The sequence below is a fragment of the Podarcis erhardii genome, assembly GCF_964252035.2.
Source record: "Podarcis erhardii genome assembly, chromosome: 11".
Classification (NCBI taxonomy): domain Eukaryota; kingdom Metazoa; phylum Chordata; class Lepidosauria; order Squamata; family Lacertidae; genus Podarcis; species Podarcis erhardii.
This window is the reverse complement of record NC_138501.1, coordinates 29656390-29684233: the sequence shown is the minus strand read 5'-3', so window position 1 is coordinate 29684233 and position 27844 is coordinate 29656390. Positions and strand designations below refer to the sequence as shown.

At 41.2% G+C, this 27844-nt stretch overlaps 1 protein-coding gene across 2 annotated transcripts; it reads left to right on the top strand.

Moving 5' to 3' along the window:
• The first annotated feature begins 155 nt into the window (after nucleotides 1-155).
• Nucleotides 156-27317, top strand: CKMT2 (creatine kinase, mitochondrial 2). 2 transcript variants are annotated; one of them, XM_081881223.1, is made up of 10 exons: nucleotides 156-291; nucleotides 12530-12691; nucleotides 15359-15557; nucleotides 18371-18466; nucleotides 18884-19105; nucleotides 21364-21449; nucleotides 23783-23906; nucleotides 25198-25332; nucleotides 25527-25652; nucleotides 27068-27317. In XM_081881223.1, the coding sequence occupies exons 2-10, from the start codon at nucleotides 12540-12542 to the stop codon at nucleotides 27185-27187; spliced, it is 1260 nt and encodes a 419-aa protein (XP_081737349.1). In that variant the 5' UTR covers nucleotides 156-291; nucleotides 12530-12539; the 3' UTR covers nucleotides 27188-27317. The 2 variants fall into 2 exon arrangements, with proteins under 2 accessions (XP_081737349.1, XP_081737348.1); XM_081881222.1 differs by having other exon boundaries at nucleotides 165-291; nucleotides 12490-12691.
• The last annotated feature ends 527 nt before the right edge of the window (nucleotides 27318-27844 follow it).

The following is a 27844-nucleotide window of genomic DNA, read 5'->3' as shown; positions in this document are numbered from 1 at the left end:
CCAAGATTGAAAAAATATTTCTCAGTAGTTTGTGCACTGTGTGGAAGATGGGGCCAACCAGGTCACCCTCTTGCTCCCTCAAGGACATGGCTATGTAGCCAAATATTTTGAATAGACCTGAAAGGAATGCAGTTGGCCAGTGCAATAAATACTTCTCCCTTTCTTCCCTCCCCTGCCAGCATCTCATTTTGCTCCTCATATGACCTGTAATTTTGTCACAGCACTACTTGTCTGCTTCACACTTCTTTGCTCCCAGGCTCGTTGCAGGACGTGTCTGGCTTCAGCTTCAAGGTCAGTTGGACTTTGCCTCTGTTTATTCACCAGTGGCAGTGACATTTCGAATGGGAGGGTTATTAAAAATGTTTTGAAAGTGCCATAGATTGTAGCCTTTTGGGAGATGCAGTTTGCTCATTTGCATAAGTACTCAGAAAACGGCGACTATGAGATTTGTCAGGCTACTGTGCTTCTGACCCAGATAGCGATACCAAAACAAACATGTTAAATATATGAAAATAAAGCCTTCTTTTATGCAAATGGTAATGTTTGTGCAGGCAGCCTGCTGAGCAGACAACTTAAAAAATGTCAGCACTGTCCATAAATGTGTTCCATTAACTAGAGAGGCTGAAATGGTATTGTAGATGGGCGTTTTTAATTGGTGTAACCAAACACTGTATCCTAAGATTTGATCAGTATCAAGATTTATCTCTGTCTGAATTGCCAGCATCTCTCCAAATTGGCCAACTGATGTCAGTAAAGAATTTTGCTTCATTTACATGCCTTGTTTGGTTTCACATCTACTCAGAAGTAAGCCCCATCGAGTTCAATGAGGTTTACCCCAAAGGGATTACAAAATAACAGCCCAGATTAACAAGTACTGTCTTATTTTTGTGTAATAAGCAAACATCAGATGCTGGGGTTTTGAACAAGTTAAAATAAACCCACTTCCAGGTCTATTCTCTTCTTTATGAAAGAAAACAGTCCTTTTTCATTGCTCCATATTTCATAAGATTGCACCGCAGAATTCCGTAGAACCCTACAGTAACAATTCTAAACACACTTACTTGGAAGTGAGCTCTGCTGAACACAGTGAGACCTCTTCCTAACTAAATATGCATACGAATGCTCTGCTAGAGTGTTCCTTGTTTTTAAATTTTAGATCTGGCAAGCCTGTAAATAGATCTATTCTGCCAGCAGAGGAACTCGAGAGATTAATTATCGTTGATTATAACCTTTCCCTGTCTCTTTTAGTCTAATCGGCAAACTAGCTATATTAGAATAGTTACATAATATAACCAGAGCCATAGACTGTTACCCATATTGCTGTATAGAGTACAACCACTGTATATAGGAATTTAAGTAACCATGTCCATAGATTCTGTAGGTCTATTCTGCATATGATTTAGTTGGATATCACCCACAGAACACATATTTTCTTTGAATGCAGCTTCTACCAAGTGCTTAGGATCACAGGTCAGACCAGCTTAGACTGCGATAATATGACATAAATGGTTCATCAGGTAGTGTAGTTTAACAGTTTGTAGAGTAACTGTAGAGTATTTTGAACTATTCTTTACCATGCTGGTGTTAATAATCAAACTGTATGATATAAAACTACTAGTACCTTACGATAATCCACAGTGATACAATATCCTAGCCTGACACATGAAGTGCATTGTTTCATTTGCTTACATAATTGAGCGGTACTGAATGTACACAAGTATTACGATTAAAATTAAGATTTAATTAATTTTATGTATGTATTGGTTTGTTCATCTGCTTACTTTCTGAATTTATGAAAAAATTCCTTCCAGTAGCACCTTAAAGACCAACTGAGTTAGTTCTAGGTATGAGCTTTCGTGTGCATGCACACTTCTTCAGATACACTGAAACAGAAGTCACCGGACCTTTCTATATAATTTATGAACTCATTCTTCAGTACTGATACCCAAGGCACTGGATCAGGACCCGATTAGCAAAACCTTGAAAGACATTTCAATTAGCAAAACCTTGAAAGAAGTCACCGGACCTTTCTATATAATTTATGAACTCATTCTTCAGTACTGATACCCAAGGCACTGGATCAGGACCCGATTAGCAAAACCTTGAAAGACATTTTTATACTTTGGAAATTATTGTTATTTGATAACGGAGATAGTTCTCAAATACAGATACCAAAACACTCTTTGATTTTTAAATATGATATTTGGGTTTTGTTTTGTTTAAGCCAGTGAAAGATGCAAATTTGTTCCTTTATCAGCTTTCTACTCTGTTTATCTTGTTGTTTCTTTGCTGTTTACATCTGTGCTGTATCTCAGTGGATGCATAACATTTAGCTTAAGCAACAGCTTAAGGTGTCTTGAAAAAGTCAAGAGTCACATGATACATATGATGCATTTCTATTCTACTAGGGCAGTATTTTATCTACATCTATTTCTAAACGGCTGAGTTTCCTGCCAGTAGAATTTTTTGCCTAAAAAGCAAAACAAAAAACCAAACCGCCATACTCTTCCTAATATTAATGAAAGAGGGAAAGAAATGAGCAAAGAGTGCTCCTGCCACAACCATTTCTCCTTGCGCAGCTCTAGCTTCAGTGCTTTAACATGCAGTTTATAAATTCACTGTGCTTAATCTGACACCGTTTGAACATGAAAGCCAAGGGGACAACTGTCCTGGAAAATGTTGCCGATATGGGAGGTGCTAACTTTAGGTCAGCTCTGAAACTCCTGCCAAAAGTAACACGAGGGGTCTTTGCTGTTCTTAAACTGAAACAAATAGGAAGTGCTGGAGCTCAGTGTAGTAAAAGACATATCCTCTGACCTGGAAGACCTTTCCCTAATTTCATATTGGGGGGGGGGAGTTAATTGTGCTTAGTTAGTGTTGAGGAAAATTCCTTTTGCACACAGCACCCAACTAACATGATACCCGGGGCTCAGATTACAAGGCTTGGCACCTGCACTGAAAAGGAGTCTGGGGCCTGACTCTGGTACTTCCTGCACCGAAATATAGTGCTGAAACTGGATTTCTGATTGTCCTAGTTGCAGTGGGCTTGCCACACTGACTCTGCTAGAGGATGCCATGTTCTTCTTTATGCAGATAAACCCATAGGGCAGAGTTTTCCAAACTGTATTTTGTGAAACGTTAGTGTCAGCTGCAGTGTGTAGGTGTGTCACGCAAATGCTACCAGGGCTGGAAAGGGGTTCGTTTAACCTGCACTTTGCTGGAGTATATTTCTGTCTTATATTGTGCTCCCCACTTCCCCAAGCAGTAAGAAGCCCATGAGCAGTGCTCCAGTGTTCAGGGTCCTTTGAGGAAGGTGGCGGGGGAGAGATAGCAAGCACACTGGAGACTCATAATATGTCTTTCGTGATATCTACATATTAACACATATATACATATTAACACATATAACAATCAATTGGATGTAAGCAGACTCCAAAAGCAGGCAGCACAACTGCTAATCCTGCATCAAATTCTACAAAGCCACCTGCATCCTAAAATGTGTCATTTCGGAACTTTCCCCCATGTCTCTGCCCAAATTCAACCAGCAAAATAATCTCTTCCCTCTGCTTCTCAAGCTCAGTGCAGATGCTCAGCTGCAACAAGGTCATGTCCGCTAGTATGATCTCAGTGGCTGCACTTTCAACATTTATGATTGGCTACAGATGTGTTTCATCAGGAGACATAGCTAGCAGTCCTGCCTTCCTCTCCATGTATTCAGTATTTGCATTTGGGACGGGGGTATCTGCACACTCCTCCTGCTCCTCACACAAATTATCATGGATATTGTTCCAGACTAGAGCATTTAGCCCTCTTCGTTGGATCACTCATCTAGTTTGCCAGGCAAAAACTTCAGTGGTGTTTATCAGAGAAAAGCCAAAGTCATCATTATATAATATCTACCCAAAGGTAGCTTGTCATTCTTTAGCAAGAGATCCCAGAGCACATTATGAATGTTCCAGATATGTTTTGGGACTGGACATTGACTAAAACAGGTTGCAATGTGACTCCTGGGGAGCCATGATGCCAGTGTGAATCAGAGGGGAATGCCTGCACCATAAGCATATATATTTTTTGCTTTCTTTTATCTTACTTGCACAGCTGTGCTTAAAAAGCTTTAAAAACATAACCCCCTGATGAAAGAAGCTTAAATTCTGCAGCGAGAATAAAAGGGACAAATGGAAAAACTGTCAGTCTCCACTATACATTAATATATTCAGTAGAGCACTTCCTGTGGGCATCTGAAATGAAGCAAGCCATTACCAGAGAGAAGGCCTTCTCGGTGGTGGTGCCTCAGTTGCAGAACACTCACATTTATTGTCTTCTTGGTACCAGGCTTTTCAAATGAGAGCTGTGGTTTTTTTAAAAAACAGTTCTTTCAAAGGGGTGCTCTAGTGTTGCAGTTGAGATGGTGCACCTGCTGAACTACCTAAGTTGTCACATATTGGGCATGGGAGAGTGGTTTGCCTGCAATTATTTACATGAAGCAGAAGCCAATTTGAGGTTTCTGTTGGAGAGGGAGGTTTGGAAGAGAGATTCCTACTCTCTCATAGCCGATTAAGCACAATAGTGATTGCTACCAAGCACATTAAAACTTGGTTAGATTTACATTTACCCTTATTCACCTTTAAGCAAACATTCTCCAAGAAAATACTTAGGCTAGAATAAATCGCAGACACTTACGCTTTGCAAATAAGGGAATGTTTTACTCACAATGTTTCCAGAAGTTACAGCAAATAAGTCTCTATCTGCTGGCAGTAAAATGAAGATGAAACAGGTTCCAAATGACTTTAAAAGGAAAATATTTTCAGAAAGCTCCATGCAATATTGGGATTAGTGAATATGCAGGGTTTAAAATCTCATTTTTAGAAAGACTGAACTCACTTGTAGTGAGCCATGACTGCATGACTTCTTGATTGTCCCAGGAAGCAGGAAAAGAGAGAGAGAAAAGAAAGAATGGGAGGGAGGAAACAAAAGGCTGTAGGGAGGTTACTAGCTCCACCTCCACTGGCACCCTGAGCTCAGGTTAACCCTTTCTATGCATGCAAGTGTGAGTCAGTAATTGTATATTACAACACTTACAATGGGCTGTGGGAAGTTGGGGAAATGCACTAAGGCAAGGGAAAGAATCCAATCAAGAATTAAAGGGCTGTTTTTGGATATACTCAATATCAAATTGAAAGTAACACTTCCTATAGTTGCTTTCTTATATCTCATTTTAAGCAAATAGATAGATAGCAATCCGAAGGAATATCATGGTTTGAATCTCTCAGCAGAAGGGACCGAGGGGCACTTTTGTTAAGGTTCGTCCTTGATAAAATAAAAATACATTGGGAGCAATTAAGAATAACTTGTGTAAGTTTTAGTGGCTAATTGCCAAACTATTGAATGAATTCTATTAAGTCAGCAACTAGTCTTCTGAGTATTTGATTTTCTTTTATTGAACGAACAAGTACTGTCTGCTTTGAAAGCTTGGATCACAGCACAAATCTGCTTGAAGAAATTCTGGAGAAAGGTGAAAGCTTTCAAGTGTGTGACCTTCTACATTGACTGCCCTCCATTCCTTGAAGTTCACATATCAGGCTCAGGTTAAGAAATGTTGCTCTAGAAAAAGCAATTAAATTTGCTCCATGTTTGTGGCAGTCAGCATTAGCTTGAAAGGTCAGTGATAACAAATTAGAGCAAGGGCCGCTTTTGAAATCTGTGCACAAAATTAAAATGGTGTGCTTTGTTTAGTCACCAGTGTTCTCTGTTAATTACTCCCACACAAAATCAGCTGCCTCATCTTTCGAATATGTCATGCATTGATCCCTCTTTTAATTCTCTTATAAAATGGAATCGGGGTGCCATAAATGCACTTAGCAGCTGTCTCTGTCCTAGCTGATGTGAGTTTCTCCATTGCTGTAGTCAGACACCTTTTGGCATTTTATTGCTAAAAGACCAAGTCACCTTGACTACTATATTATTGGGGCAGGACAGTAACTCCCTGGTAAAGCGCATGCACGCACAAAACCCTGAGATCAATCCCTGGCATTTCCAGGTGGGCAAGTCTGTAAAGCACTACTTTCTGAAACCTTCTGAAAGGAGAAAGCCCAGTCAGAGTGGTAGGCAGCCCTCAGCTTGGTAGACCAACAGCAATGCAATAAAGCAGCTTTCCATCTTCCTAGCCACAACTTGCTTCATCCTGGTTGCAAATGGAACTCTCACAACCTTTAACTATGACCCATTCAGAGACTCTTTGGGAAAGCTGAAGACTCTTGGATACGTGTTGGGTACTGAATTTATTTATGAATGTGGTCGCCCCAGCCACCACATTATGTTTTAGGGAAGCCCCAGGGCAGCTTGTAATACAAGTAAAAAACCCCAGATGAACCATATTAATATGGGTCCTCGGGGGTTTTTTTCAGGGGGAACTCACTGGAACTCAGTTCCTACACCTCTCAGCTAGACGCCATTGGCATTCTAAGAGAAAGAGGGAGGCATTCATGGTGAGTTCCAGCACCTCTTTTTCTAGAAAAATAGCACTGTGGGTCCCTGTGAATTAGTTGAAAAGGCGGGAGAGGTTCATATGCTGGGAGGACTCACCCAGATAGAAGTTCCAGCTGTTCGTGATCAAAGAGGTCTAAGAAATAGTCCTCTAGCCAGAGTAGGATTGAACCATCTTCTAAAATAGGCAACTTTATGGTGCAACTCTTCCCATCTCTCTGCAAAAGTAAGTTCTGTTGAGTTCAGTGGGCTGCATTCCCAGGTACAGGACAGCACCCTCTGTGTCTGGCAGGACTCAACCCCACAGCATGACATCAGACAGGATTTCATTACTGTTGCTGCCAAGCTCCAGCCAAAGAAAGTTTCTTATAGGGAAACCAGCCAGACCAGCAAATGTGCCTCTTAATGGTAGTAGTGCACAGTGGATCATGTCATACTGGCTGACTCCTATAAGAATTTCCAAGTCAGGCTTGTTCTGGTCAGAGCAATAACCAACAAGGCTGCTATGTTTTCCTGTAAGAGACCACCTTTGCTCCTCTAACTTGACTGGAGCATCTGGTATTACCTAGTTTGTTGGAGCCATAACTTTGATAGATGTGCTAAGTTATCCATGCTTCTCACAACTGGGTGAGAAGTCTAAATAGGATTGCCAGGTTCCAGGTTAGGGACAATAACATTATTTCAACCAGGGTTCTGCTCTCTCTGCTTGGATTCAGATTTGGAATATGGAAAGGAGGAAGGAAGCTATTATCACATGGAATAATGTACAGAATTGCCTTGTCCTCAGCATCATGCTCATTGTGCTCTTGCTCTTGCTCAAATTCCTTGCATTCAGTGTTCCTCTGTGGGAAAAGGCTGCATGGAACGTGCAGGTTATACACATTAAGGGTCTCTCCATGTGTTCAGTGTACAAGTTCCCAGACTAAGTGAAAAGCGGCATGAGACATTTTCATACAGTAGGTCTTAATATAAGGCTATCAGCTTGGTGGAAAATCAAGGGCAATATTTCCTTTCCAATTTCCCCTTCCAGATGCTAGGAGTATGGATAAAGAAAAAGCTGTCAGTCTGAAAAAAACATGCCATTGAGACATCGTTTTGTTATGTATTTGAGGCATTAGTGCTAGGATGACACATCATTGGCCTCTGCTGTAGGGCATCAGGATATGTCACAGTAAAAGCAAACAAAACACATTCAGTTCAGCAGTATTGTCTAGGCTGCTCTCCAAGAGTAATGGGATTTAATATAATAACTTCCACTTGCAGTAAAATAAAGCAGGGAAGTAATAAAGGCACCAGCAATGTGAGGAATTATACTGCAGATTCACATTGCACTCAGCGGCGGGGGGAAATACAGCACACAAAGACCCACAACTTTTCTGAAACCCAACTCTGACTACCAGGAAATAATTCCTGGGAAAAGTATAGACAGCACAGAGGCTCAGAAGTAAAACAGAATTGCACTAGCCAAAGAGTTGTGGCTGACACCTGCAACACCCTTAACTAACTACAGTTCCCAGGATTCTTTGGGGGAAGCCGTGACTCTTTGAAGTGGCACTATACTGCTTCAAATGTGCATCGCCGATGGGGCCAGAGTATTATTGTGGCTCCATACTTCAAATCACAGAACTGTAGAGTTGGAAAGGACCAATAGGAATATTTTGCCTAACGTGGGGCTCAAACCCACGACCCAGAGATTAAGAGTCTTATGCTCTACCAACTGAGCTATCCCAGAACTGAGTAATGCATGCTCTTTACAACACCTAAACAGAACCCTCATTGAAGGGCGTTCTAATGAATGAGTATAGGTTGCAAAGTGGACCCTCAGTCATGCTGCTGCCCTCCCAATATGCATTCATTCTAGACACACACATATACAACATCTGCAACAGATTTATGGCTGTGTGCATTCTGATGAAATAGTTATCGTGCAAAAGTATTGAAATTACCACATCTGAAAGGAACTTTAGAATCCCCCACTTACACCCCTTCGTTTCCCCGCCCCTCATTCCCCACAAGCTTGCCTACTCTCATCCTCCTTTGTGTTCTCCACCCACTCCTGTCGTTCTGTGCCTTCTGTTATGCATGCCTCACATATGGGAGCATGTACTAATTTTAGATGCTAGTTAAGAGCCAAGGTTGATGAAACTAGCATAGGGGTGAGAGCAAAGGCAGCTCAGCTTGCTACAGGATCAGGTGTTCTATCAGTTAATGTCACTGGAGGTTAAGGGCACATGGAATAAGCCACTGGGAAAAGCAGGACTGAAAGGGCTACCAGCTAGTAGAAATGTTTGAAAATCCAAGGTGTGTGAATTAGATTTATGCACAGCAGATAATGTCTTAAATAAGACCACAACTGCAAGTGAATTTCAAAACCAGGTCATTGTAAAACCAAAGAACCTGAATAAGGGAATGAATCACACATTGTTTTCTAACACAAAAAAATCCCCCTCTACTGAATTTAACCGTATCTTCAAATTACCTGGTGGAGTGTTGGTGTGAAATGGTTTCTGTGAACTAGAGCCTTTTCCATGTAAACCACATCTGGACACGGGGTGAGGGGGTACAGAAATGACACCCAGTAAGGCTTTTTACAAATAATGTGATCCTCTACCCTAACATTCAGACTTTTAAAGCAAACATCTTGTTGATATCATTGAGGCTTTTGCCATTTCCACATTGCAATTTTCTGATCTATCCAGCTCATTGTATGAAAGGGCTTCAAGGTGTAAAAATAATAAGTCAGCCAGTCAATCAATCACTGCTAGTACAATGTACATGATGACTGTGTCACATTCCATTACTTTAAGGAATGGGTGGGATATGAAAACAACTTTTCATGCAGTGCCTCCTTGCCAACAGAAATGGCATGAGCTAGCTAAACATGACAGACCGTCTGATGCCATTAATGTTACCTGTGACTTGATGGAATATCCTACATTCAACAGGGGCAATGCACGGGTTATTTTTATGAAGATCATTGTCTTGTTCTATTTTCTTAATTTTGACAAATCACCAGTCTAAGAAAATACACTAGAAGGCACAATCCCTTGACAGAATAAAAATGCAATATATATCATTCAGAACAGAAGCAATTCCAGCAATTTCATACCCCTTGGTATGACAGTATTTCTTGACCCTCATGGCTATTTTGAAGTCACAAGAATTAGGTACTTCTATTAACTGCAGTAAGCATTTAGAGATGGGCTCCCCCAAGCTCAAAATGGCCTGAGATTTCAGTGAGCCTTTTGCTATGGAAAAGTGGACCTTAAAGGCTGTGTTCAATTAACTAATTTAATTTTGAATGTGAAACTAGACACTGGTATCCTATCACACCTCTAGCATAAGCCCTTTGAACTTTATAAAGATGCATGTGTTCAATGGTGGGAAGAGGGTTTCTGCTTGCTCTAAAGCAGGTCTCAGGATATGAGCCTGAATATCCTCTGAAAAAGCTATTATTTATCTACTACAGCAGTGGTTCTCAACCCGGGAGCCTGCAGAAATATCCCAAGGGGTCCATGAAGCAGGTGACAGCAACCAGTGGCGGCAAGGGGGGCACCTCCAGCAACTTCTGAGTAAATTCCCAATGGACGCTCTTCCATTGCCAAACTCTTGTTTTATCACAGTCCAGCAGGTGAAGCGGCCATCACTTCTGCCTGGCCACAGCACCACCACGGACTCAGCTGCCACACACAAATGTACACACACACAAAAGGATCAGTTGAACTAAAAGTGAAGGATGAGCTTCTTCCTTCACTGCTAGCTGAGCTTATACCCACCCACCTCAATTCAAAAATTCTCAGCCTACTGATAGAAAAACGCAAGCCAGGCAATGCAGTATTATGCAGCGTACAACTGAACCCACATGCACGTTCAACACTTGTATATATTCGGATGCTGCTACAGACTGCAAGGTTACAAATATGCAAGAGCAATACACTCATTAAGCCTGCACATACCTTAGATCTAAAGTGTAAAAGAGTCCCTACCCAAAAGCAATGTGCCACAGACCAAGCAAAAAAAGAGAGCAAAAGAAAAGAAAGAGGTGGCATATATGACCAAAAAGCATAACACAAAGTCAAGGATCAGAGATCTCTGCCTTCTGCAAGAGCTAAACGTTTCTCTTAAAATCTTACACCAGCCAAGCAACCATCTCTTAGTCTTTCCCATTCCTTAGCCCATGGTCCAGCAAAGCACAGGTCTGATCTTTGACAACATTGAGGAGCAAAGAGGTGTCCCATTGGAGCTTGTGGAATAACCAACTATTGAAAATCTGGGGTTTAAGTACAGTTTGGATCCAACTATTCTCTACTGAGAGCGGAGGGGAATGCTGGTTGAGTGAATACTGTAATACCCTTATTCCTTTGAACAATTACTTATTTCCTGTATTTTTATCCTTTTGTTTATTCCAATAGGTTTGAAGTTGAAGGGACATGAGCCTAGTCAGCAATGGCTAACTGGCATTGCAATGAATAAAAAGTGAATTAATTTAAAAGTGTCACTGAAGTTCAGAGTAGTTTTTTCCTCATTATTTATTGTTTTAATGAATGGAGCCTAAAATTAAAACAATTCCTGAGGGGTGTGTGTCCATGAATTATTTCGAGGTTAAAAGGGAGCTGTCGTACTCCTGAAGTTTGGGAACCATTGAGCTATAGTAAAAGGTAAAGGTACCCCTGCCCGTACGGGCCAGTCGTGTCTGACTCTAAGAGGCCGGGGGCCAGTGCTGTCCGGAGACACTTCCGGGTCATGTGGCCAGCGTGAAGAAGCTGCTCTGGCGAGCCAGCACCAGCGCAGCGCACGGAAACGCCATTTACCTTCCCGCTATAAAGCGGTACCTATTTATCTACTTGCACTTAGGAGTGCTTTCGAACTGCTAAGTGGGCAGGAGCTGGGACTGAAAGACGGGAGCTCACCCCGCCGCGGGGATTCGAACCGCCGACCATACGATCGGCAAGCCCTAGGCGCTGAGGTTTAACCCACAGCGCCACCCGCGTCCCTAACTGGGCTATAGTAACTGCTGCTAAATGATGAGGTTCGGAGCACAGTGCATACATGCATTACAGCTTCTGTCACTTTGGAATGGGCTATAATGTACCCAGAATACATGGGTCTCTTACAAAATACAAGGCAGCTACTCTGTGATTACAGCAAAGGAACAATAGGTGGGCAAAGTAGGATGATATTCTTAATCCATCTTGACAACTGGGTTTCTAAAACAGAGGCCAGTCCTGAAAATTCAGGTATGAATACCCCTCCCTCGAAGCACTATAAAACTAGGCTACAAGAGGACAGTTGCTTTTTGCTTCTCTCTTTCTCTCTGTATACTTTTATGGTTTAGGGACCACAGCCACTTATTTAATAGCTGCTTCTGAGATAATTGTAGATCACAAAAAAATCACAGTAGCTTGAAGCCATGAAAGAAAAAATTGAAGAATTAGGTTTGCTCCTGTTGCCTGTGTTTTAAGCCAAACATTTCTACTGAACTGCTGGAATTATTGACGTGCTTCTTTTCCTTTGTTCAATAGGTCAGTGCTTCTTCTTAGTGATTAAACCCTGATATGTGAATGTGCATGTCTGGAATGCAGAGACGAGTTTTCAAATGATATTTGCACTGAGGACTAATGGAAACTGGCATTTGCCACTGCACAGACCTATACAACAAAAGAAAACCACTGATACTGAAACATATTTCAACAAATTGGTAAATGAAAAAAGCTAACAGTGAGGGGAATCATAAAGGAGAAAGTGCTGAGATAGCCAGGATGGACCCTGCTAATTTAAAACCTTTAATGGACTGGGTCCTGGCTAACTTGGCACTTTCTTCTTTATGATCCCCGCCATTCCAATAATTAAGTTCAAAACTAACAACTTGAGTTGGGCTTGTAGAAGACAAGACTAGGTTTGAAACATCTGAGACTTCTGATAAATATGTGCCTGCCTCCATAAAACAATCAACCACTTGGCCCCATTGTCACTGTTCTCATATTATTACTAATGTACCTATTTCAGCTTTCATTGCAGATTTGTGTGCATCTTCCAAAACTAATAGGTGACAAAAGATGGCCAGTACCTTCTCACGTCTCCTGGCTGGTCGAAGAACTGCAGTTCTCTTTGCAACAGTTAGTACCGGAGCGTTGACCACCGGATACCTGCTGAATAAGCAAAATGTGAAAGCTGGATCCTTTCACAGACAAAGACTATTTCCTCCAAGGTAAATATTTTGATTCAAATCATTGATGAACAAGTGTTGGCGCCTGTTGTCTGAAGGGCCTAAGTGTCTCCAGTGAATACTATTTGGAAGTAAAGAGAAAAACAAGGCTGTTGAGTGGGAAGAGAGCCCAAGAAGCAAAGGTGTTGAGGAACAGCAGGTGAGAAGGTTGAAGAAGGAGGACAGAACTAGCAATGGACTTAGGTCACAGCTGCACCATACATTTAAGCGGTGTTTTTTTTTTTCTTTAAAAATGTTTAGGGCTACTCTCATTTTGACTCAAGAAATCACCATTTTATAGTTCAAATCGGGGCAAATAAATACAGTAAATGGAGAAAAGTACAAAGATTCACAAAATGTTTAGGGGTATGCATACGCCTGCGTATCCCCCCCAAAAAGCACTGCATTTAAGGCACACAGGTATACCACCTTAACAGGCATGGCTCTTTCCCCTCCCCCAAGAATCCTGAAGACTGCAGCTTACTGCTCACAGAGCTACAGTTCCCAGCATCCTTAAGAAACTTCATTTCCCAAGATTCCTTGGGGGAAGCCACCTGCTTTAAATGTATGGCTCTGAGTTCTAGAAGACCTGCTCCCTGCCGTCTGGCATTTTCCCACTTGCCCAGGGAGCACGGGGCCCTGACTGATTCCAGCTACAAAAGCTGAGTTTGCTGAAGTGGCCAGAGACCATCTTGGCTGTGTCTTAGTGCAGACCCTGGTTGTCGAGCCTGAGCTTCCACAGCCACCGCCCACAATGAACTACCATGGGCAGGATTTGCTGCAACAGCAGCAGATATATTCTATGCTTGCGATAATATTTTATTCTCTTGTTAATTTTACTGTTTAAATGTGCATTTTGCATTTGACATGGGACTCAGCTAGATTGGGAAAGAAAATGTGTTTTATATTATTTGTATGTGCATTTTAACACTGTGATACCAGATGGTGCTGTGGAGTTCCATTTTTGCCAACCCGATTTCTCATTCGAAGTTTACAACGCATTTAACTGAAACCCTTCTTTAATGTGTCTAGATCCAGCCTTACTTTAGTAATGTTTTATTTTGAATTTTTTTAAGATAACATTTTAGTTTTCAGGTAATTATGTTGCTTTGAATGTATACTTGATTTATTGAGTAATGTTTTATTTTGCTGTGTTTTATGTTTTTATGTATGTTGTAAACCACTTAGAGGTTCCCCCCCCCTGAAAATATAAAGCAGTATAGAAATGACCCGGAATAATAATTATAATTATAATTATTATAATTATTATTAAAGGATAAAGTGATCTGAATGGGGCAATAGAGGCTGAACTTCCCAAACTGATTTGTGTTTGAGGGGCACACAGAACACAGCAAGCTAGAGTCATAAAGGTACCACTGACCATTAGGTCGAGTCGCGGACGACTCTGGAGTTGCGGTGCTCATCTCGCTCTATAGGCCGAGGGAGCCGGCATTTGTCCGCAGACAGCTTCTGGGTCATGTGGCCAGCATGACTAAGCTGCTTCCGGCGAACCAGAGCAGCACACGGAAACGCCGTTTACCTTCCCGCTGGAGTGGTACCTATTTATCTACTTGCACTTTGACATGCTTTTGAACTGCTAGGTGGGCAGGAGCTAAGACCGAACAACGGGAGCTCACCCCGTCACGGGGATTCGAACCGCCAATCTTCCGATCAGCAAGCCCAAGGCTCAGTGGTTTAGACCACAGCGCCACCCGCTGCTCCTTATAATAAGCAAGTGTCATTTTTAAACTCTCCCTTCCACAGAGATTCCTGTGGAACTAATTATAATAAATCTCCCTCTTCCTTATGAATGATATTATTTACTTCATTTATCACTCATTTTCCTTCCAATGAGTTCATCCCATTTTACAGGGAGGCTAGGCCACAAGTGGATGGCTGGCCCATGATCACTTAATGAGCTTCATGGTTGACCAGGGACTTGAATGAGATTCTTCCCCAGCCCTGATCCAATAGGTCAATCCAGCCTTCACCAATCTAGTACCCCCTCCCCCTGACTGTTTGAACTACAACTCCCATTGGCCTCAACTAGCAATGGTTGGGGATGATGGGAGTTGTAGTCCAAAACATCTGGATGGCAATAAATTGACCAAGCTGCTCTAAACATTACAGCAAGCTGGTTCACTTCCGCAATATCTCTAACAAGTATCAAAACAGTAATGAAAAAGTTATGTAAATGTTGTGAGCAGATACATTTCCAGGAATCCTAGTTGAGCTACATTGATTAATACCAGCTGCAGATTCATCTCATTAAATTTACTTGCACTTTAATTTTGCAGATTAACACAAAAAAATATAAATTCTGAAGGTCATTTGTTCCTTTCCATCTGCCAAAGTGCTTCTGTCCACTACTGAAACTATGGTTTCAGCTGGAAGCCAGCATTCCCCTGGGGAAGCACAGTATGTTTGCTTCCCCTACAGATTGTATAAGCCAACAAGCAGCCACATTTCCCAGTTCCCTGCCATTTTCTTCAAACCATAACATATTCATAGTGTACTTTCTTTTTTCTTTTTCTTTTGCTAGAGGCATAAAAGCAGATAGGCAAGTAGGATGCCAATTCTGCCCACCTTCCCTGATATGAACTTGAAAATGTAACCAAAGACTGCAGATCAACATGAATGCTTTACATTCCTTTTCTATTCTTTTACCAGTGCAGACTTCCCTGATCTTCGTAAGCACAACAACTGCATGGCTGAATGCCTCACTCCAGCAATCTATGCCAAACTGAGGGACAAGATGACTCCCAATGGCTACACGCTGGATCAATGCATCCAAACTGGTGTTGACAATCCTGGCCACCCTTTCATCAAAACGGTCGGCATGGTTGCAGGAGATGAAGAATCTTATGAGGTGAAGATTTTCTATTATATGCTGCCATCCACTTGTTTAGTTTGTACATTTACTAGATGAAACAGTTAGATAAACACAGATTCTGCACGCAGGGTGTAGTTTTAAAGGAAAATAGGGCACTAGAGTGTACACAAAACACAAGGCATATGGATAATGATGGTAGTTGTTTCTCTTCCTTGTGGGATTGTTTCCCCCCTAAGCGGGAAGTTCAGTGAAGAGAAAACACCATTAAAGGCACCCTCTGTATAATAATATCCAGGATAATAAATGCAGGCACAGAAGACAATATTTTATTTGCCTCCTGTAGCTGTCTTGTCTCTTGCTGGTAAATTCAGCTTGAGGTAAAAAAGTGGAACCGTTGTTCACTAAATTGAATGAAGCAGAAATTCTGCTGCAAAAATGTGTGTGCATGTGCGCACACACACACACATTCCTATACATAGACAGCTATCAACATGGCGTAACCAAGGAGGCGAGGTGGGACAGCTGCCCTCCCCAGATCAAGTAAAACAATAGAAATACAGTAGTACCTCTGGTTGCGAATGGGATCCGTTTTGGAGCCCCGTTCTCAACATGAGCAGAATGCAATTGGCGTCTGCGTGTGCGCGGGTCGCCACTTCTGCACATGCGCGTGACATCATTTTGCGCGTCTGCGCATGCGCAAGCAGCAAAACCCGGAGGTGACCCTTTCCGGTACTTCCAGGTCACCGTGGTACGTATCCTGAAAGTACGTAACATGAAGAGGATGTAACAAGAGGTATGACTATACTTAACTAACTGACCAATCAACTAACTAACTATCCCCCCAACGAAAGTCCTGCCCCCCCCCCAACAAAAATCTTGGCTATGCCCACAGCTATCAACAACAACAAAATCGACCTCACCAGGAAGCTAGCCTGGCTTTTCCAGGAACTGAATCCAGGAACTAGAAGGGTCTCAGGCATACAGCGTACCTCCCCCCCCCCAAAAAAAATCAGCCAAATGAGCAAAACACAGGCAGGATTTTCTCCCTACATTTCTTATTTTCCCCTTTCTATTTTAGGCTGGTTTCTAAGGGGCTTTAAAAACTATTTTAGAAGGGCATCCATGAAGTTCACAACAGTTGTTTAAGATATGTCACACTTGAAAACAGTCTCTTAACAATTGTCAGCACCCTTAACGAATGACGGTTCCCAAGATTCTTTGGAGGAAGTGGCAAAAGAGTGCTTTAAATATATGTGAACTGAGGCACAAAGCATCCAAATATCCTGTCACTTTAACAAAAATCTTCAAAATCTTAAGAGTATTGATCTGAAATGACCTACTTTATTGCGTCAAAATATAGCATGCTGATAACAGAATAAGTAGAATACTGTTATTGGGTAGGAGGTTTTGTGGTATATGGGGGGAAACCTAGGCATAATTCTGGGGCACAATACAGCTCTTCTCCAGACTGTGACCGAACAGTCAGAGCAGATTTTAAATCCTACAAGAGGAAACAATAAAGGTTCTGGAGAAAACAGAGGAGATGGAGGCTGTGTCAGATGTTCCCTAATATTTAAACTGCCACTGCCAGACATACTGACTAATTAGTATAATCAGAAGCAGAAGTTAGTGATAGGAACTATAATTTTGTACAAGGCTGGAAAAGATTTGCCCCACTATAGTGATAACAGTCTCTAGAAACTATTTATTAATTTCTCTCTCTCTTTACTTTTGATCACAGCATTAGTGCTGTATATATTAAATGAAATTCAGGGTCTTTTTCTCTCTCTCACTCCCCGCCCCCACTCCTTGCACAAACAAGCTACACTAGTTCCATTCTTCCCAGATTTGAAGAGCAAATCATCAGGTCAACAAGCCCAGAAGCCAATTGGAGATATAGATAGATAGATGATGATGATGATGATAGATAGATAGATAGATAGATAGATAGATAGATAGATAGATAGATATCATATTGAAAATGGATCACTCTTCAAGAGCAATGGTACTGGGAATAAGGCTAAGCTACTGTCTAAGAGGGGGTGGAATTTAAAGTGCATGCATGGAAGTGATGTGGTTAGCCAACTCATTCAGTAACAGAGGAACGAGGGTTATTAATGCCTCTAAATTGTGTCGCATTGTATGTTAAGTATGTATCTTGCCTTTTTAAAAGACGACTAGCAATTAAAATAAAATCCTCCTAATGCAGTACCGTTAAAAAGAAAAAGCACAAAAATCAATTACAGAACAGCAACCTCTATTAAAACAATAAATTTAGTCTGGGATAAGGTTCACATCTCCCCAATGCCTGCCAGAACTATAGACCCTAAATAAGTGAATCTCCTGAATATCCCTATTTGGGAGTTTCATAAAAAGGATGCTACCACCACTAAGAATGCCATGCCCCTTGTGCCAGCCAAACTTTTTACTGGACAATGTTGGCACCTGGATTTCAACAGGACTTACTTTCTAGTAAGTATGCTAATGACTGCAGCCTTAATTTTAGAAGACAATCTCTGTCCTGATCTTATCGGTACAGCCCTGCTTAAAACCCAAAGGAAAAGAATAGGAACCCGATTTACTTGTCACAATTTTTCTTTCTGTGTGCTTGACACGTAACATATCAAAGTTCTGCCTTTCTCCGCAATATTCCTTTCCCATCATTTCCTTTATTTCTTCGTCTCTGTGTAGCTCTTTCCCCTTAAGATAGGAGGTCTGGTGTGTGGAATGGTTCAAAAAAGTGAGGAGAATTAAAACATATCAATTGCAAATACACAAAAGAGATGTAACCACCAAAGTGAATGGAAAATAATAATAATAATAATGAATATATGCCATTGACTCTACAGGAATTTGCTGAAATTTTTGACCCAGTTATCAAATTAAGACACAATGGCTATGATCCAAAAGTAATGAAGCATCACACTGACCTGGACTCTTCCAAGGTAGGTACAATTTAGGACGAATGTAAGAAATCTTATCTGCAAAGAACAGGGGCTGAGAATAACTATAAGAGTATATTGCCATGGATAGAATTAGCATTTGTGTACTTGTTTTCCAAGTAATATTTCTTACAACGGTGCTAGATTAACATTATCAGGTGTCTGCCTCAAATAACTGATTTTGAGTTAATGCCAAAGAACAGAAAATGATTTATTTCCTGTATTACTGTTGAATTTTTACCCCCAGGGAGAGGTACTTGTGGGATTTTTCTGCCTCGGGTATCAAAAATCCTTGGTCAGTCTTAGGTACTTCGCTTGGGGATGGGGAGCATCATTTGCTGTTCTCAGGCAGAACAATGTATTTTAGCCAGTCTTGACAGCCCTTTCTGTGACACGAACTCCCTTTTGTGTGTGGATCAGATCACCCATGGGCAATTTGATGAACGCTACGTCTTATCATCCCGTGTACGCACTGGCCGCAGTATTCGGGGGCTGAGCCTACCACCTGCCTGCTCCCGGGCAGAGAGGAGAGAAGTAGAGAATGTTGTAGTCACTGCTTTGGCTGGGCTGAAAGGAGATCTCTCTGGGAAGTATTATAGCCTGACCACAATGTCTGAGAAAGAACAGCAGCAACTTATCGATGTAAGTACAATGCCCAGCCTGGAGGTTTAAAGGGAATGTACGCCGCTTCCTTTTGCATACAGATGTTTTCTGCACAGATAATTAGGCTATTGTTAATGTTGCATGTGAATCCTAAACGCCTAAAAATAGGCTGGAAAAAGTCTGAGAGGGCCTGAAATATTGCAAAAGGCTTAAGCTTAGGTATACCAAATGAAAGGTCTCTGTTTTGTTTGAACGATTATATTTAGGACCAATTTCGATATTTAAATAAAAATATAGTGACAGTCTGCATTTTTTATTTATTTAGTGCCAGTCTAGATATGTAAATGTGAATTGTTTTCCTTCATTTTTAAAATAAAAAGCCTGATGTGCGGTGGAATAGTGAGGTGGGAAAACAGTTTAGCCCTTTTCTCAATTCAAAAAACATTCTCTTGCTCCCCCCCCCCCAGCCCCTGCATATAAACTTTCTCCCTGTAGGTCTCCCTTGGGCAGACAAATGGCAGGAAATGAAAGGGTTAAGCACCACCCTCAATCTTCCACTCACTTCTGAGGTTGCCTTTTAGTCAAAACCCGAAATTGGGGGCGGGGGCTGGTCCTTTGGGGCAAATGGGGCAGTGCCTTACCAACCGCAGTTTGCCCCCACTTGCCTGCCTTACCTCTTACTAAGCCACCAGCCCCCTCCCCCTTAGTCTTCGTTTTGCCCTTGTGGAACACAGCAGGGAAGAGGATGGGGACAAAACAAATAGTTGGCTCTTCCTGTCACTTGCTCTGGCTCCACCTACTGTTGCCCTCTCTGCTTTCTGCCCCACCAATCCCAATGGGCACCAGCCACCATGTGTTTATGGGAGTGAAACCCCGCAGCTGTGTTGCATCTAGTATCTCCCTAGCCCAATGAATGATTTCCCTTCCAGAAAGTAAAAATGTGGATTTTGCAAAAAAGAGTTTTTGAGCTTTTTTTAAAAGGAAATTCGACAAATTCTACACTACCAACATGGGCTGCCATATGTCCAGACTTCCCTGGACATTTCAGCGATTTTCGCCCGGGTGCTGATTACAACAGAAATTCCAAGCGTATGATTATATTCACCCATATTTGTAAGTAATAGGAATGCTTACAATATGGTGATGTGTAAAGCAACATTAAAAATCACATCCTTGGTACTATTATCGTTCTGGGTGATATTCAATGAAGTCATACCCATTAAAAATAATGGACTTGCATTACTTGGAGTGACATTGGATCTCACCCATTATGTCTATACTTCAGGGAGCAACAAGTGAATTGGTGTTGCATTGGACACCTTTACCTTGATTCCGAGTAATCTGTATAGAAGTAGAAACTTGTGTTTGTGCAAACCATGACATTTTCATCTAGCTGTCCACATGCCTCTAACTGTGGTATTTTAATTTTAAAGGTAATGGTACTGTAAATCAGGGAATACTGTAAAAAAGCAGCACTGGATTTAATTTATACCTATTGTGTTCTCATGTACCTTGGTAACCTGTGCAGTGAAAAAATATGTACACCTAAAACTGCATTAAAGGGTGTATACATGAATGTCCTAATAAACTCTAGACACACAAAACAAAAATATTGCAGATATTTAACTTGCTGGTGGACTCTGCAAACAAGATCCATTAGCTCATACCCCACCATCAATAAAGAAATTAAGTCTATAAATAAGGAACACTGCACAGTTGAGCTGGGATTTATGCACCTGTAAATGAAAATTTGTTGGGGGAATAAAGATGGGGGGGGGAATAATTCCTTTAAGAAATGAAATTCTATCAGAGGCTTTATTTATGAGTAAAAACAAATGGGAACGAGGAACATAATTAATCACTAATACAAAAAGGTCAGATCAACCTGACCTTTAGACTGCTATCATGTATTTTGATTAGGTCTCATGTCTGAGAAACCTTATCTTTAAGATTTTATTAAAAATTAGACACTGCCTAAAAGCTTTTGGCATACAAGTTGAATAATTGGTATAAAATTTCACTTTAATCCTTATATGTACTGTACATTGTTTCTCCTTTATATTTCTTTTTCCTCAGTGTGGTTACAACTCTCTAGAATCATTGCTCTTACAACAAAATAAAAACCTACCAAGTTATCTAGGGAAAGAATATTGTCATTTGCAGTGAAGAAGAATCCAGAGTGAATCTTTATTCGCTCAATGGTGGTGCTTGCATGTTCTTCCTTGCAATGATGATTATGAGACCTAAAATTCACTTCTTTCTTTCTTTCCCTCTGCCTTGCATATGCTGGTCTGCAGGACCATTTCCTATTTGATAAACCAGTGTCCCCTTTGCTAACATGTGCCGGGATGGCCCGTGACTGGCCAGATGCCAGAGGAATCTGGTATGGAATATGAATTGTGCACGCTTAAGCTATGAACAAATGGCTTTATTAGTTCCTTCCTAACACAACAGCTGCTATTCCTAAAACCAAATGCATGCTTTTGCACACACACACTCTCATCTTCTTCCATTAATTAATTTTTAGGAGAAGTGCAGTAGCATACATAAAAAAGAAAGACAGGTGCTTGAGTCTATTAATCTGTATCACCAGTGACAAAAAAGGTAGCATATAACCCTAGTGACTGGATTTCTTTCTTCAGTTCATAAGGAGTTTGATTCATAGAAAAGTCTGTGGACAGGGTTCTTCTCCCTCAGCAGCTCTCTAAAAAGGCTCAAGGAGACCCTGTAGAAACGGATGCGCTTGAGGGAGGAAGGCATTATTCATAATAAATAATGGAGGCATTAACTATAATTATAGTACAGTGGTACCTTGGTTCCCAAACTTAATCCATTCCGGAAGTCCGTTCCAAAACCATGGCTTGCTTTCCCATAGAAAGTAATGCAAAATGGATTAATCTGTTCCAGACTTACCCCTAAAACAGCAATTTAACATGAATTTTATTATCTAACGAGACCATTGATCCATAAAATGAAAGCAATAAACAATGTACTGCAGTAACACAATCAATCAATCAATCAATCAATTGGTAGGTGAACTGGGTTCTACACAAACAAAAAAGAGCCGCAAAAACAAAAAAACAAAATAAATAGCAAAAACAGACAGACCTCAGCGTAACACTCAAAACGGAGCACGTTCGGCAAAAGTTACTTCCGGGTTTGCAGTGTTTGGGTTCCAAGTTGTTTGAATACCAAGGCGTTTGAGAACCAAAGTACCACTGTATGAGCTTCTTATTTATACTAAAAGCAGTTTTGGATTGGTAGTATTGTAGAAATTCAGTATAATAAAACCAATGTGGTTTATCAGTAAATAATTGGGTGAAAAGGAAGCGAACGAGAGAGATCTCTAAATCATTTGAAGGAAATATTAGTTCTGTCTCCCTGATATCCTGAATAAAGGCTAATCATTTGTGAAGATTTATGATGCTCTGAAGGAATTTCTGTTCCTTTGGAATCAGTGATGTCTTACTACTTTGATAATGAATGAATGCTTCAGGACTGAAATGTGTTAGGTACTTTACATGTACGTTCAAACGTGACAGTGTATTATTTTAATTCTCTTTGTTACTTTTTTTCAAAGGAGTTTATTGTTTTATCTTTGAATGTGTCAGCTGTTATCATGTGTCAGTGTGGGCCAAAGTATATAAACAGAACTGAAACCTGCCCGTGTGTTTGTATTTAAATATCTGCAATAAAAAGTTGCATGGGAATCTTAGCCTGGATACTTTGGTAAATGAAAATAATCTGAGTGCAAATGAGCGATAAAATAGCAAAATATCAATTTCTTGCAAGACCCAGGTTTCACACTCTGCATCTTCAGTTAAAGGATATCAGGTATCAGGACAGCTACAGCTGTCAGAGTAAATTCCCCATAAAGCAACTCCTAACATCTTGAAATGTGAAGTGTTGTGCTACTTTATTAAGCAAGACTTGCAGTAGAATACAAAGGTGTTCAATGCAATGCAGAAACTGGTCAGGGAGCATCATGTATACAGCATGCCCACACACTGTCCTGAAAGCTTTCTAGTAACCAAGAAGCTTAAATGAAAGTAGGCAACACAGAACACACTTGGCTCAGAAAGCATGCTGCTGTAGCTACACTGAGGTACCATTTGCAGTTCTGCATTTATGTGCTTATGGGGTGGGAAAGTATTTCACTGAGCATAAAATGCATTTTTGCATGCCTGTTCTGTTGTGAAACACTTGAAAAAATGAACTAATTTTAAAGCAAAGTTGAATACGGTTTGGACTTTACACAGGATACACCTTCAAATGTTCCAGTCTCAAACTACCATAAACTAGAGAGGCAGATTCCCTCTTTCCCAATTAAAAAGGATGTGCACGCTTTCCCTTTCTCAGTTCCCATAGCAGCACATGCCTCACGCTGCGCTCATTTCAGAGAACAAAACGTACTCTCTAGCGTAGCAGTAGTTGAGTACCAGTGGCATCAGGACTGAGCAGTGCTCTTTATATAACCCTAGAAATGGGAATGATTTTATCATTGGTACTTGTTCAGTGGAATGAAATGGCGGAAATCTTCACTAACCCTTATCCTTAACCTTGCCACAGTAATAGCACCACACAACGCTCAATTCTGCCCACAACAGAGACAGATAAGAAAGGGGAGAGGTGAAACGAAACAATCAGGCGCCTATGAGAATTGTTGTTGAAGGCTTGTGTGACAGTAATACCAATGCCTTGCTCGCTTCCAACCAGGCACAACAATGACAAAACATTTCTCGTCTGGATCAACGAAGAGGATCACACCAGGGTGATCTCCATGGAAAAGGGAGGCAACATGAAACGGGTCTTTGAAAGGTTTTGCCGTGGATTACTAGAGGTGGGCATTTTACTGTGTCATTTTAAAAAAATGTTTCTGAGTTTTAAGCAGTGGTAGCTCTGGGGTTTGGGGGGCCCTGGGCATGACAGTCATTTGGGGCTCCTTAATGTTATGAGAGCAAGTCAGGCATAAATGTTTACTTAACTCTGTACATGAAGCTGCAATGAAAGTCATAATACATTCATTGTGGTCAATTTTTATTACAACCCCTCACATGCTAATTGTTGTAATTTTTGGTTCTGTTCATTGATCTGCCCATCAACCTCAAAGGTGCCTAAGAGGTCCACATAGCTGATGTTACCTGCTATCCCTTTCTACCCCCAAAGGAAGAGTCCCTCTTTCCCTCACTGCCTAGAACAGGCATAGGCTAACTCAGCCCTCCAGATGTTTTGGGACTACAACTCCCATCATCCCTGACCACTGGCCCTGTTAGCTAGGGATGATGGGAGTTGTAGTCCCAAAACACCCAGAGGGCCAAGTTTGCCTATGTCTGGCCTAGAACAATATCTTGCAGGCACACCTGCAGCTCAAAGAGAAAAATGCTGCTACCTGCTTCAGTCTGGTCAGTACAGCTCAAATCTAGGATGGATAATCTTCAGGTGCTGATACACAAAGCCTCCCCTCTCAAGAATGGCCAACCAAACCTCCTGGCAAATGTTTTCCTCATAAGCAATGCAGCAAATGATTGGCTGCATTTTAGTCAATTAATCAAGTAAAATTTCATTAACTGGGTTACAGAACTAGTTTGCATATGCAGGATATGCATGGTGGAGGAAGTCACATCCACACATATGTTTAAAGCACTTTTATAACACTTTAGCAATCATGGAGAATCCTAGAAACAGTAGTTTGTTAAGGGTGCTGGCTTCACAGAGTTGCATTTACCAGCAAAGTTGTATTTTTTTTTTTTTAAAGTTTTAATTCATTTAGAAATTTATACGTTGCTTTTCTATATAAACGAATACAACGCAGCTCACAAAGTTACTAAAACACATCAGAACAAAAATACTAAAAAATTAGTATGATATAAAAATTTCCCTAGCAAACCCAAATAGTAAAAGAGAAGTATTGAAGTTGAAGCTTCAATTTAGAGATAATATTTTGTTCTTGCTTTCACTTGTGGAACACTATTGATGTCGGCAATCTTTACTACAAGTCTCTGATGCCAAAGATGGATCTTGTGCAATTATTATACAAGCTGCTAGGAGCTGTATTTTAACAGAAAGCCAGCACTGTTAACAGATGGCACTATCTGTACCCAGCAGTTCATTGCCTTTTATTTCCTCTTTAGGTTGAAAGGTTAATTAAAGAACGAGGGTGGGAGTTTATGTGGAACGAACGCTTAGGATATGTATTGACCTGTCCTTCCAATCTGGGAACAGGATTGCGTGCAGGAGTCCACGTTAAGCTCACAAAGCTCAGCAAGGTGCGTAAACCAACTCAAATGGCTTTTAATCACGAATGTCGGTAAGGAACAATCCATACAAATTTGTAGTGCCTGCTTAGACACCTTTACACCTAGAAATGTATTGTGAAAATTAGGCAACCCTGTGTTTGCAAACATATACATCTTGAGGAGCAATCACTATTTTAGAAATGATATATTTCCTTTTATGGCAGGATCCTAGATTTGCAAAGATCCTGGAAAACTTGAGGCTTCAAAAGCGTGGCACCGGTGGAGTAGACACAGCTGCTGTAGCAGATATATATGATATCTCCAATCTAGACCGCATGGGTCGATCAGAGGTAAGATCCCCCCCCCCCATTTTAAATTGGAGCAAAACTTTGGGACAGCTTGTTGTGCAAGCTATAGATACTACAGAATATTTTCAAGCTGAACATTTAATGTCTTCACATAAACACAAGCACTGTTAACAGGAAACAACGTGGCACCAACTTGCATTTACTTGTCAAGCAAGACAACAACATGGAATGCGCCTGATATGCCAAAAGTATTCTTCTTAAAGAACATTTGTATAAATTAGATTATTTAGACTCATGTACTTCAGCCCAGTGATCCCTTATGAGCAAAGGTAAAGAGACTTCCACATAGGAATATTGGAATCTGTTTTATACTGAGCCAGACCATTGGTCCATCTAACTCAGTATTGTCCACACTGACTGGCAGCTGCTCCCCAGAGTTTCAGATAGCAGACATTTCCAGCTCTACCTGGAGATGCCAGGGAGAAAGCCTGGGACCATCTGCATGCAAAGCAAGTGTTCTACCACCAAGGTGTGCCCCTTCAGTGCCTGCATGCAGTCTTAGGACACAGAAGGCCATTCTCATTTGTTTTCAATGAATGCATTAAGATGGTTGGATGGCATCTTGTATGCCCTCCTTCTGGAAGCTCCTGCAGCCAAGCTGGTACCAAACGTATTGCTCTGCTTTAGTGAGGCTGAAGGGGGGGTGTCTTGTCATCTGGGCAGCCCAGGACCTCCCTACACTCTGCCCAGGCTTTGACCCTGGAGAGGTCACTTTGCTGCTGCTAACGCACCCCAGAGGTGCTAACACAGCAAAAACAATACAGGAGGCAACAGTTAAGAGTTACAGGTATCTTCAGCCACAGTGGTTTGACTTCACCCTTGGAGGCACAATACATTGTCTCTCGAGACTGATGGATGCCAACAACAACTCCTCTCCCAAATTGAAATGAACACAACAGACAACAAGATATGGTGATATGAATCAGGACAATGACCTAATTGCATAAGCCTATGCCTATGTGTATATTTTCAATGACTTCCTTGAGACCTGCAAAAATCATGCCAGACTGGAATAGATCCTAAACTGGTATCTGATCAATCCCCTTATATTAAAGCATGACTTATTGGCCCTATGCCACCTTTATAGTCTCATTTCTGTACTCAGATGACAAAGGATCAGTTACCTGAAGAGGGGGAAACCAATAAATTCGATACATTCATTATCCCCAAAGTACTTTCAAACCAAGTAACTTCAAGACACAGTCGCCCAAAAGGACTGCAAAGTTTCATTATTAGACATGTATCCTGCAGTATATAACAAAATATATTGTTCAGGGAGGATTCTTCTACCTAGTTTTACTGGACATGCGCATATGTTCTGTGGTAAATAATTATCCACAGAAAAACCAAGGTTTTTAAAGCATAACCTCAGCAAGCTTTTCTTCTTGTTATTTAAGGTGGAACTTGTTCAGTTAGTCATTGATGGCGTCAATTACATGGTTGACTGTGAGAAGAAGTTGGAGAAAGGTCAAGACATCAAGATACCGCCACCCCTGCCACAGTTTGGAAAGAAGTGAAGCAGCTCCCAATGAGTATCAACTGACCTGCCATGAGTCTCTTGTGACAGACTTTTAATTCTGTATATTCAGTTCCTTAAATACTGTAACTTGTCAAACGGGAAAAAATAAAAATAAGACCCTGTCAACATGTTCAGTAAAATGCTATCTGGCGTCCCAGGTATTGCACCCCTATTCGACTGCTCTTTGAAACGATGTGACCAATCCTGTGGTCCTGCTATGGGAACGTAAGGCCAGCATAATGTATCTGTGATGCCAGCAAAAGCAAAACAGTATAAGCAGAAATGAAAGCCAAGGTATCAATGCGTCCATACTATATCCCTGGGAACTCTTGCCACCTCCAGCTGTTCACATTGCATGTCCCTGACACTCCCACAATGCCCATGCAGGTAGGCAGCAACCAATCTGCAGCAGCAGCTGGAATGATGTGATGAGCTCTCCTTGGCTATGAACCAGTCAAGCTTGATGCCGATACCAGGAAATTTTCTAGAAGAGATAATTAAATGTTTGGTCTGTGAGCAGTAAGGCTGGGCAATATCCGGTTTTCAACATCGTCATATATCATCAGCTAAACATCACGATGTACTGATATATCCTGATGTCTGGAATAAGGATGGAACTATGTAGAGGCAAATGGGGTAATGTCCTGGCAGCTTC

What these genes read in the sequence shown, in the direction of transcription:
- CKMT2 (XM_081881223.1), top strand. Translation starts at nt 12,540, where the DNA reads ATGGCCAGTACCTTCTCACGTCTCCTGGCTGGTCGAAGAACTGCAGTT. An exon ending in CAAAGACTATTTCCTCCAAG is followed by an intron (nt 12,692 to 15,358) that starts GTAAATATTTTG and finishes TTCTTTTACCAG; the next exon opens with TGCAGACTTCCCTGATCTTC. An exon ending in CTGACCTGGACTCTTCCAAG is followed by an intron (nt 18,467 to 18,883) that starts GTAGGTACAATT and finishes TGTGTGGATCAG; the next exon opens with ATCACCCATGGGCAATTTGA.